The sequence below is a fragment of the Mobula hypostoma genome, chromosome 3 (assembly GCF_963921235.1).
Source record: "Mobula hypostoma chromosome 3, sMobHyp1.1, whole genome shotgun sequence".
NCBI lineage: Eukaryota > Metazoa > Chordata > Chondrichthyes > Myliobatiformes > Myliobatidae > Mobula > Mobula hypostoma.
This window is the reverse complement of record NC_086099.1, coordinates 225,675,731-225,688,203: the sequence shown is the minus strand read 5'-3', so window position 1 is coordinate 225,688,203 and position 12,473 is coordinate 225,675,731. Positions and strand designations below refer to the sequence as shown.

Here is a 12,473-nt window from a genome sequence, read left to right as displayed (position 1 = left end):
TAAGGGCCCAGCGATTTCTGCACTTTCCGCCTGTAGAGTCCGAAGTGGGACATCTTGTCAGGCCCTGGGGATTTTATCCAACCTGATCCGCATCAGAGTAGCAAACACCTCCTCACTTTGTAAACTATAAAGGGTCCATGAAGTTGATGCCTCTTTGCCTCACTTCTGTAGATTGTGTCTATCTCCTGAGTAAATACAGATGCTAAGAATCTGTAAGATTTCCCCCATCTGTTTTGGCTCCATATATGGATTACCATACTGATCGTCCAGAGGAACAATTTTGTCCCTTGCAGTCCTTTTGCTCTTAACACATCTGTAAAATCCCTTAGGATTCTCCTCCACCTTGTCTGTTAGGGCAACTTCATGCCTTCTCTTGGCTTCCCTGATTTCATTCTTAAGTGTTCCCTTGCATTTCTTGTATTCCATAAGCACCTATTTTGTTCCTGCTGGCTATACCTGCAATGCAGCTTTTTGTTTTCTAAACCAGAACCTCAATATCTCTTGAAAACCACCATTCCCTACACCTGTTAGCCTTACCTTTTATTCTGACAGACACATAAAAGCTTTGTACTCTCAACATTATTTTTGAAGGCCTCCCACTTATCAAGTACACCTTTGCCAGAAAACAGCCTGTCCCAACCCACACCTGCCAGATCATTTCTGATACCATCAAAATTGGCATTTCTCCAATTTAGAATCTCAACCTGCAGACCGGAAATGCCTTTTTGCATATTTACGTTGAAATTAATGGCATTGTGGTCACTGGATGCAAAGTATTTCCCTACACAAATTTCTGACACCTGCCCTGTCTCATTCTCCAATAGTAGATCCAGTATTGCACCCTCTCTCATTGGGACTTCTAAGTACTGAAGAAGGTAACTTTCCTTACCACATTTGACAAGCTCTATTCCGTCTGGTCCTTTGGTCCTTTAACAGTACAGTACACCCAGTCAATACATGAAAGTTAAAAATCACCTACTACAACTACCTTGTTTCTCTAAACCCCTGAATGTTGGGTGATCTGTAATATGGCTTCATTAATGTCATCATAGCTTTATTTGTCAGCTGTATCCATAACACCTCACTAGTTGAGTTCTCCAGTCTGACCTGACAGAGTACTGCTGTAACATTTTCCCTGAATAGGAACACCACCCCTCCTTTAATATCTCCCACTCTGCCAAGTCTAAAACAATAGAACCTCAGAATACTGAGCTGCCAGTCCTGCCCCTCCTGCAACAAAGTCTCACTAATGGCTACAACATCATAATTCCAGGTGTTGATCCATGCCCTGAACCTTTTTGATTCCTGACTTTTAGGGTCTTACCAACATCTGCCTCCGGAACCTCTCTACCAACTGTTCTGACACTCTGGTTCCCATCCCCCTGCAACTCTAGTTTAAATCTCACCGCGCTTCATTAGCAAACCTTCCCACCAGGATATTAGCCCCCTCCAGTTCAGATGCAAACAGTCCCTTTTGTACAGGCCCCACCTTGCTTGGAAGAGAATTCGATGATCCAGATATCTCATGCCCTCCCTCCTACGCCAACTTCTTAGCCACGTGTTAAACTGTATAATCTTTCTATTTCTAGTACGTGGCATGGATAGCAATCCTGTGATCACAACCCTGGAGATCCTGCCCTTTAACTTAGCACCTAACTCACCGAACTCCCTATGCAGACCCTCACTTGTCCTACCCATGTTGGCAGCTACATTAGCTACATGGATCATAACCTCTGGCTGTTCACCCTCCCACTTAATGATGAGGACTTAGTCAGATGTCTGGGACCCTGGCACCTGGGAGGCAACATACTTTATACTTTATTGTCACCAAACAATTGATACTAGAATGTACAATCATCACAGCGATATTTGATTCTGTGCTTCCCGCTCCCTGGATTACAAATATTAAATATTGAAAATAGTAAAATTAGTAAATATTAAAAATTTAAATTATAAATCATAAATAGAAAATAGAAAAATGGAAAGTAAGGTAGTGCCAAACAACCGAGAGGCAGGTCCGGATATTTGGAGGGTACGGCCCAGATCCGTTCAGCAGTCTTATCACAGTTGGAAAGAAGCTGTTCCCAAATCTGGCCGTACGAGTCTTCAAGCTCCTGAACCTTCTCCCGGAGGGAAGATGGACGAAAAGTGTGTTGGCTGGGTGGGTCGTGTCCTTGATTATCCTGGCAGCACTGTTCTGACAGCGTGTGGTGTAAAGTGAGTCCAAGGACGGAAGATTGGTTTGTGTGATGTGCTGTGCCATGTTCACGATCTTCTGCAGCTTCTTTCGGTCTTGGACAGGACAACTTCCATACCAGGTTGTGATGCACCCTAGAAGAATGCTTTCTACGGTGTATCTATAAAAATTAGTGAGGGTTTTAGGGCAGGCCAAATTTCTTTAGTTTTCTCAGGAAGTAAAGGCGCTGGTGGGCCTTCTTGGCGGTGAACTCTGCTTGGTTGGACCAAGTCAGGTCATTTGTGAGATTGACCCCGAGGAAGTTAAAGCTTTTGATCTGTTCCACTTGCGCACCACTGATGTAAATTGGGTCATGCGGTCCGCTACTCCTTCTGAAGTCAACAACCAAATTCTTCATCTTGCTGACGTTGAGGGATAGGTTATTGTCTTCATACCATCCGGGAATCTTTCTCTCCCACAGCACTTTGTGTCTGTTCCCCTAACTAGCTAATACCCTATCACCATTGCACGCCTCTTCTGCCCCCTTCCCTTCTGAGCCACAAGGGCAGACTCAGTGTCAGAGACCTGACTGCTGTGACTTTCCTCCGTTAGGTCAATCCCCCTAACAGTATCCAAAGTGGTATATCTATTGTTGAGGGGAATGGTCACAGGAATACTCTGCACTGGCTCTTTAAACCCTTTCTCCTTTCTGACTGTCACCCAGTTTCCTGTGTCACGCACCTTGGGTGTAAATACCTCCCTAGACAGTATGTTCTATCTATCACCCTTTTAGATTCCTGAATGATCTGGAGTTCATCCACTTCCAGCTCCAACTCCTATTTTTCCCTTTCAGGGTTCTTTTGAAGACCCTGACCTGAAGTTACACTCTGACTTCGATTCTTTGTGGGATTGGGACCTGCTCTTGGGGTCTCATGATGGGCTGTTATTTGATATACCAAGGACGTGGCCTAGAAGATTAACACACCTTTGGAGTTTCAGGGTTTCGTGGCTCTGGAGGCAGGCGGACTAGAGGTAGGTGTCTCTGTAGGAAATCAGTGTGTCATGGGAGACAGAAGATTGAAAGCAGCAAGCTGGCTGCTGGCGGTGCACTCACAGACCCAGGTTCTTTGGGCAGAGAGCTCGGAAAAAGCAGTGCAACAGACATTTAACATCATAAATCAATGAGTTGTTGGTTATGTCTCCCCTCTCACTGTGAAATGGAGACATCTCTTTCTCCAAGTAGTCTTTGGGGTACTGCAAGTCTGTGTCTTCACTGATGCTTTGCTGCTCGTTGGGGGGGTACCAATGTTTTTTTTTGCTGGAGGGGGAAGAGGGGATCATTGCTTTGCTGCCACTTATGTGTGGGAGGGGGAGTTGGAGGGGGCTTTGGGGTTCTAACATTTGACTGTCATCCATTCTTTGGTGCACTCCTCTGTTTTCATGGATGGTTGTGAAGAAAAGTATTTCAGGATGTATATTGTATACAGTTCTCTGACATTAAATGTACCTTTGAAACTCCTTAACTCAGATTTTTAGAAGCTACAGCTGCATGCACTTTATTCAATTCTTGTAGTCAGCAGGGACACTTGAAATAGCCCTACGCGTCAGTTGTGTTTTTTTTTGTACAGACCTGGATCTCCAGACATCTATGCCACAAGAGCTAAGGAACAATTCCGATTGAGGTTGTTGGCAACATCGGATGCTCGTCAACTCTGGCAGGGTTTGCAAGACATTACTTCCTGCAAAGCAAAACCTAATATCAAGTGTGTAAGTCTCCTCTGCACTCTTTCTAAAGTTCCAAATCCTTCCTATAATGAGCCAACCAAAACTGAACACAATATTCCAAGTGTTTTATAGAACATTACTGTGTGGCTTTGAACTCAATCCCCTTACCAGTGAGGGCCAACACACCATGCACCTTCTTGACTGACCTATCAACTTGCACAGCAACTTTGAAAGATCTATGGACCGTGAACCCTAAGATCCCTCTGTTCCTCCCCACAGCCAAGAATCCTGTCATTGGCCCTGTACTCTGTCTTCAAGTTCCTGAAGGTAAAGCCAGTGTTGGGACTAAATGGTACACCTTTTCAGTCTTCATTTTTTAATTTGTTATATTGTGGACACCACACTACCAAGTCTGAGTTATTAAATTCCAAACTGAAAGGGAAAATATAAGCAATCCATACTCCAACTAAAGATCTTGAAACAGAAGGGGAAAACTAAAGATTCCTTAAAGACTTGATATCCAACATGTCCTTCCAGCATAAAGAAGCAGAAATATCTAAAAGGATACAAAATACTGAGGGCACTTTAGCATAAAAGGAAGTCAGCTACGATTCAGTTGCTAGGTTCTTCAGCCAATTAGACATAGGAACACTTTCATGCTATGCAGACTTCCTCAGTATTGTAATAAAGGATCAGCCTAGAATTTGTACTCAAGTGTCTGGATTGGGGTATAAACTGACATCATCCAAAGTCAAAGTAAATTTATTATGAAAGTACATACATGACACAATATACTACATCAAGATTCATTTGCTTGCAGGCATTTACAGGAAAATAAAGAAAAACAATAGAATTTATGAAAAAAATATATACGAAGTCTGACAAACTAATGTATAAAAGAAAATAAATTGTGGAACTAACAAAGTAAATACTGAGAACATGAGATGTAGATCCTTGAAAGTGAGTCCATATGTTGTGGAATCAGTTCAGTGTTGAGGTCAGTGAAGTTATCCATGCTGGTTCAGGAGCCTGATAACTACTCCTGAACCTGGTGGTGTGAAACCTAAGGCTCCTGTACCTCCTGCCCGAATGTAGCAGCGAGAAGAGAGCATGGCCTGGGTGGTGAGGTCCTTGACAACGGATGCTGCTTTCCTGCGACAGCACTCCTTGTAAACGTGCTCAATGGTAGGGAGGGCTTTGCCTGTGATGGACTGAGCTGTATCCACCCTTTCTGTAGATTTTTCCCCATTCCTGGGCATTGGTGTTCCATAACAGGTCATGATGCAACCAGTCAGGATAGAAGACACGCTGAATCTACACAAAGAAGAGGTACTGTCATGCATTGCTTGTGATGGCACTTGCAAGCTGGTCCCAAGACAGATTTTCTGATATGGTAATACTAAGGAATTTAAAGTTCCTGCCCGTCTATCACCAATCCCCCGACTCTAATGTAAGAGAGCATTTTGCTGAGCTAAGACAGGCCCCTGACAACCAGATGTTAACATGCATGAGACAATTAATGCTTCCTTACCTTAACACACAAGAGACCTTTAGCAGCCAGGGCATCTTCTCCCCGTGACCTGGGAAAGCAGTAATACTCTGCATGAAGGATGGGATAGCGGCTAGCAAAGAAGATCCCACTGTTGAGGAATTTGAACTCACAGCAGCCATGGAAGCCGTACACGCCGACGTCATAGAGAACATGTGCAAATGCCGGCTGAAGAAGCTGCTTCAGCTTGGCTGCTGCCCGTTTCTCAAAGACTTCCAGTAGGCAGACAAAGGCTGTATCAGCAGGAAACAGTGGAGATATTTCCGCCACCAGATCTTCTTTCCTATTCTGCTTCTTTCGAGGTCTGCTGTGGCATGTTGCAAAGGCAGGAGGTGGAGCAGGTTGCTTGCTGGGTTGGTCACCTGTCAGCTCCTCCACGGTTTCTGACGGGCTGCTTGCTTCCACGGCTGAAGTACGCACATTGATTTGACCTGGACTCATGTTCTCGACTTCGCTGCTCTCCTCTGAGCTATCAATGTAGTGCAGGCTGTTCAAGACTGGAAGCAGTTCCCCAGGCCCCTGTGTGCGGTTGACACTGTGTGAGTTAGGCATGTCTCTGACTGGAGTCAAAGAGCTCCTCCTGCTCTGAGAGCTGGCAGTCATGCTCGTTGGAGAATCCACGCACACCTTAATCCTTGGCCGACCTACAGATTCACAGATGTGAGTGGCGATCTGAGTAGCTCTCCTTTGGGTCCTAGCCAGATTATTAAATCGGGCTAGACTATTGGGCAGAAAGCACAAGTTTGCTTCAAGAAAACTGAACCCCCTTCCCTCTCCGTAACCGGACCATTGTTTCTCAGCACTGACCACTGGTTTCTTCACGTAAGAATAACTGAATGGCCTTCTGACTGTCTGTAGAGGAGCCCAGACAATGAACCCAATTAGTGCCAGAGGCATGCAGATTACCAGCAGAGTCAGGCATAGGAGGAAACTAAAGAAAGCCTTCAATGGCCAGAGATAGCATTCCTGTTCCTGAAGTTTCTCAGGAGTCGTTGGCACACAGATAGCAATCATATGATCCAGGGACCAAAAACAAGGGAAGATCAGGGCCCAAGCTGCAGAATGTAGGCCATGAACACAGGCATTCGGGAAAGGAGACTCACGTAGAACCATATTTACAAATTTACATTTAACCTTCTCAATTAATGCTATGGTCTGAACAAATAACTTTGACTGTGTCCAGTCTGCCAGTCATTTTCATTTTGTGACATCTTCAATTGGAGGAGACTTGTCACTGCGCAACAAATTCTCTGTGTGCCCTCTTGTAACCTGGAACAAAACCAAAGTTCAAAGTGAATTTATTATCAAAGTACATATATGTCACTATATACAACCCTGAGATTCATTTTCTTGCAGGCATAGTCAATAAATCCAAGAAACATAATAGAATCAATGAAAGACCTCACCCAACACAATAGACAGACAACTAATTTGCAAAAGATAACGGTGGAAGAAAAATTAAATTTTGTTGTCAAAATTGACTAGCTAAGTATTGCCCGAGATTTGGGTCATGAGAGTGACAGAGCAAGACACAGATGTTGTCTTGCTTGTGCTAGCTAGCAATAGATCATGCCAATAATGAGGTATTGCTAACCTCTGTCCAAGACTGTCTGGCTAACAGAGGAACTGAATATAGATGTGCAATTCTAATCTTTCTAATCTAATGTACCACGCAGAAACATTTGTGAACTGGCTGATACCTAATGAATGCTTCTTGAAATCGCTGACTAAATATAATTAGCTGTTGGCCTTTGCCCAAAATTTACTGTATAGATTAGAGATGTAATCTGACATTGGTGGAGTCGTAACGCAATGGATACCCGTGATCACGTATTAAAGGGTTAACCATATATCGAGGTCCGTGTCTTTATTTCAGTTTGATAATGGGGTGAATTCTCTTATAGTAAAATATGGTAAAACAAGGTAGATTCCTTGTCAATAACAAACTGTGCAAATACAAAAAAAATGTAATAATAATAAATAATAAGTTCAGTGAATGGGGTGAGTGAAGTTGAGTGAAAGTCATCCCTTTCAGATGAGACTCTTATTTAATTTTAAGAAATCCACACGTTACACAAATATTCCAAACACAATACTGGAAACAATAACCTGCAAGGCTGATCAGTACCTCTGCCCTCTAACACATTCCTCCACATCCCCAACTACCACTACTTGATCATTTCCTTTCAATCACCTTGTATACAGAAAGTATCTTATAGATTTATATTTATTGTATTTTCTTTATTACTGTGTTCTTTACCTTATGTGTTTTTATGCTGCATCAGATCCAGAGTAACAATTATTTTGTTCTCCTTTACAGTTGTATGCTGGAAATGATATTAAATAATCTTGAGTCTTCGAGTTGATGTATAGCATTCTCAGAATGATCAGATGTTTTGAGAAAAGTTAACTGAAGAATAACTATTGGATAGGACACCAGACGCAACTCCCAATTTTTTTTTGGGAATTAGATCATGGATTAAATCCACTTGAAGGAATAATTAGGGTGTTGGATGAAAGTCCCACTCCAAGAGGACACCTCTTATAAATCATAGGTCAATTTACTGAGTACAGGAGTTGGATATCATGTTGGTGGGGTCTAATTTCGAATATTGTGTTCTTCTGGTCACCTACCTACAGGAAAGATATCAATAAGATTGAAAGAGTGCAGAGAAAATTTACAAGGACATTGCCAGGACTTGAGAACCTGACTTGTAGGGTAAGGTTTACTAGGTTAGAACTTTATTTTGTCAAGTGCAAGAGAATGAGGGGAGATCTGATAGAGGTTTCCAAAATTACGAGTATAGATATGGTAAATGCAAGAAGGCTTTTTCCATTGAGGTTGAGTGAGATTTGAACTAGAGATCATAGGTTAAGGGTGAAAGGTGAACTGTTTAAGGGGAAATTCTTCACTTAGAGGGTGGTGAACAAGCTGCCAGTGGAAGTGGATGAGAGTTTGATTGCAACATTTAAGAGAAGTTTGAATAAATACATGGACGGGAGGGGTGTGGGTCAATGGCACTAGCTAGAATACCAGTTCAGCATGGGCAAGATGGACTGAAGGGCCTGTTTCTGTGCTGTTGTGCTCTATGACTGTAAATAAAAAATAAATCACTAGCAGGACAAAGGGAAGAAATTGCATGAGAGCATATCTACAGGTTCTCCTTCAAGGTATATAGCATCCTGATCCCTGTCCTTAAATGTTACTAGGAATAATTCCTGGAATTTCCTCATCAACAGTACTGCAGTTGTGCCTTCACAAGCAGAAATGAGTCATCACTGCCTTAAGAGCAATAAGAGATCTGCAACAGATGCGGGCCTCGCCAGTAATAACCGGATCTTGAAAAATTAATGGCACTAAGTTTAGGCAATAATGTAACCACAGGGTGTGACCACTGTTTATAAACTTCCTGAATTAAGGTATAACATCAGACCTGCTGATTCATTAAGCACATCTGAATGGATCTGTGTAGGCTGTAGGGAGGATCCCAAAATAGACCATAGTCTGGAATTGAACACTACAGCACGATACAGGCCCTTTTAACCTACTCTAAATCAAACTAACCCTTCCCTCCTACAGAAACCTCCATTCTTCTTAAATATACATAGCTATATACGATTCTCTTAAATGTCCTTGTAGCGACGGAGAATGAGAGGTGTCCTGATAGAGGTGTATAAGATGATGAGAGGCATCTATCGTGTGGATAGCCAGAGGCTTTTTCCCCAGGGATGAAATGGCTAACTCAAGGGGGCATAGTTTTAAGGTGCTTGGAAATAGGTACCGAGGGGATGTCAGGGGTAAGTTTTTCCACACAGAGCGTGGTGGGTGCGTGGAATGCACTGCTGGCAGCGGAAGCGGTCTTTTAAGAGACTCTTAGATAGGTACATGGAGCTTAGAAAAATAGAGGGCTTGGGGAACTCTAGGCAGTTTCTAGAGTAGGTTACGTGGCTGGCACAACACTGTGGGCCAAGGGGTCTGTAATGTGCTGTAGATTTCTATGTTCTATGTCCTGAATGCACCTGTCTCTACTACCAGCCCTAGCAGCACCTTCCACAGATCTCTGTTAAACTTTAGCCCTCTCATTAAATGCACATCCTCAACCTTGACATTTCTACCCTGGGGGAAAAGATTCTGTTTCCGCAAGATAGACAGATACCGTCTATGCAAGTTCCAGTTTGTCATCTGACTGTACATGGAAACAACAAACAAAACAACCTTCCTCCAGACCACAGTGCACAAACAAAACAAATCACAAATAGTATACAAACCAAAATATTATCACAGACTTAATAAAATACAATTCAAAATGCATGTAGTATGTAGCACAGGTACAATAAACAGCTCACCATCCTAGTGATGTGACCTCGCTAGTGGCTAGGTTAGTCAAAGTCTCACAGCCTGAGGGAAGAAGTTGTTCCCCAGTCTGGCAGCCCTAGTCCTGATCCTCCTTCCTGGACAGTAGTGGGTTAGAGAGATTGTGGGATGGGTGGCAGGGATCTCGCGCCTTTCGTATACAACACTCCTGGTAAATGTCACAAATAGTGGGGAGGGAGACTCCGACGATCCTCCCGGTGTTTTTTTTTATCTCTGCAGAATGTGCCTCTCACAATTTTATAAACCTCTATTAGCCTCTGACACGCTAGAGAAAAGAATCCAAGTTTGGGACAGCTGGCCTCTTTCTGTGCAATAACCAATCAATGGCTAGTGAATATTTCTCAGTGAAGGATTGAGCACTCTCTGCTAGTTCATGCCTGAGTAACCACCCTCAGCCACTCATTACGCTGACACACAGGATGGCCATGGATTCCTGGACAGGTTAGGCAAAATCTATTTACATATCAATCACACACTTAAATAGGATATTCAAATTAGTACTTAAACCAGAAAACACAACAAAAGGATTAGATGTGATCTGAATCAGCTAGGGGAGGCTAGACTGGGAGTCTGGCCCCTCATTAACTCTCCTTCCATACCCACATGCCTCACATATTCCTCTCAGCCACAACCCCACCTCCTCCTCCTCGGACCCCCACACACCCCCTTAGCTCTCATCTCCCCACCCTCCAACACACAAACCCACACCTGCCTCAGCTCCCACCTCACCTCCATACCCTACAATTCCTCTACACCCCCCAGTACTCACCTCCACAATTCCTAGACACCCCTCACGCTCATCCTATCTCCACACCCTTCTCTCCCCCTACCCATCTTCCAGATATCTCTCAGCTCTAATCCTACCCATCTCCCAGACACCCTTCAGCCCTCACTTCGCCTTCACACCTCCCCCCACCCACAACCTCCATCTACCTTCCTCAACCCTCACCCTGCACACCCCCACCCACAACTTCCACACACCTCCCTCAGCCCACACTCCGCCTCCACACCACTCACCGCCCCCCACTGACTTCCCACCCTCAGCCCCCATCAATCGGCCAGTAAAACGACTCACCTGGAGCCGCATTTCTCACGGGGCGAACCAGTAGCAGCGGCTCCCTTCCCGCACCCTCGTCCAGCCCGCAGGCCTCCACGATGACAACCCAACCCCGCAGCCGCCGCCGTAAACCTGCCTGTCACCTGGTCTCGCGCTGTCCCCTCCACAACTCCTGAGGGCGCCACCTGTCCGACGTCATTGCGCACACTCGACGTAGCCCCGCCCACAGGCAGGTGCCGCTTTGGAAACGGCGCGAACGTACCGGTGGGCGGGATCGAAGCGGAGAGCGGCCGACCTCGCGTCGTCCGAGCGGTTAAATCCATCCTTTCGTGGCTAACCAGAAAACTAGGCAAAAGGAGAGAGAAAAAAAAACATTATCAAGATTAAGCCTGAGGATGAGGAGAAACTACAGAATTTAGCAAAGGATTTACAAAGATGCTGCTGGGACTGAGTCATAGGGAAAGGTTGAATCGGTTAAGGCTTTATTCCTGCAGTGTAGGAGAATGGCGGGAGATTTAATTGAAGTCTACGAAATTATGAAGGGTAAATGCAAACGAGATAAAAGCTGCAGGTGCTGGAAATCCAAGCAACACACAGAAAATGCTGGAGGAGCGCAGCAGGCCAGGTATCATCTATGGAAAAGAGTACTGTACATCGACGTTTTGGGCCGGGATGTTTCAGCAGGACTGGAGAAAAAAAAGTTAGGTGGGGAGAGGGGAGAAAGAAACACGAGATGATGGGTGAAAGGAGGTGGGGAGGGAAGAAGGTGAAGTAAAGAGCTGGGATGTTGATCGGTTGAAGAGATTAGGGCTGGAGAAGGGGAATCCGATAGGAGAGGAAAGAAGGCCATGGACTAAAGGGGGAAGGAGTACCAGATGGGGGTGATGGGCAGGTAAGGAGATAAAGTGAGAGAGGGAAATATACACCTCCATCCCCCACCAGGAAGGCCTCAATGCTCTCAGTTTCTTTCTGGACACCAGACCCAACCAGTTCCTCTCCACCACCACTCTCCTCCGCCTAGAAGAACTTGTCCTCACTCTCAATAATTTCTCCTTTGGCTCCTCCCACTTCCTTCAAACAGAAGTGGGTCCTTTTTTCGGTTACGTGGAACAGTCTGTGTCCCAAGCCTACACTGCTGTCACTTTCCAACTTTTCCATTGCTACATCAATGACTGCATTGGTGCTGCTTCCTGCACCCATGCGGAGCTCATCGACTTCATCAACTTTGCCTCCAACTTCCATCCTATCCTCAGATTTACCTGGTCCATTTCTGACACCTCCCTCCCCTTTCTTGATCTCTATTTCTGGAGAGAGTTCATCTACTGATGTCTGTTATAAACCCACGGACTCTCACAGCTACCTAGACTGTACCTCCTCTCACCCTGTTACTTGTAAAAACATCATCCTTTTCTCTCAATTCCTCCATCTCTGCCACATCTACTCTCAGGGTGAGACTCTTCATTCCAGAACAAAGGAGATGTCCGTCTTCAAAGAAAGGGGCTTCCCTTCCTCCACCATCAATGCTGCCCTCAACCGGTTCTTTTCCATTTCGTGCACATCTATCCTCAGCCCTCCAGGGATAAGGATCCAC

General features: G+C 44.7%; 1 protein-coding gene across 2 annotated transcripts in view; it reads right to left on the bottom strand.

Annotated features, from left to right (window-relative positions):
- LOC134344580 (sphingomyelin phosphodiesterase 5-like) overlaps positions 1 to 11,036 on the bottom strand; it is a 42,353-nt gene extending 31,317 nt beyond the window's left edge. For both annotated transcript variants that reach the window (XM_063044640.1, XM_063044641.1), the window contains exons 1-2: positions 10,901 to 11,036; positions 5,433 to 6,719 (exon numbers count right to left, since the gene is read on the bottom strand). In XM_063044640.1, coding sequence (XP_062900710.1) covers positions 5,433 to 6,563 — 1,131 coding nt within the window. In that variant the 5' untranslated portion in view covers positions 6,564 to 6,719; positions 10,901 to 11,036. The remainder of the gene's footprint in view (positions 1 to 5,432; positions 6,720 to 10,900) is intronic.
- Positions 11,037 to 12,473: the final 1,437 nt, after the last annotated feature.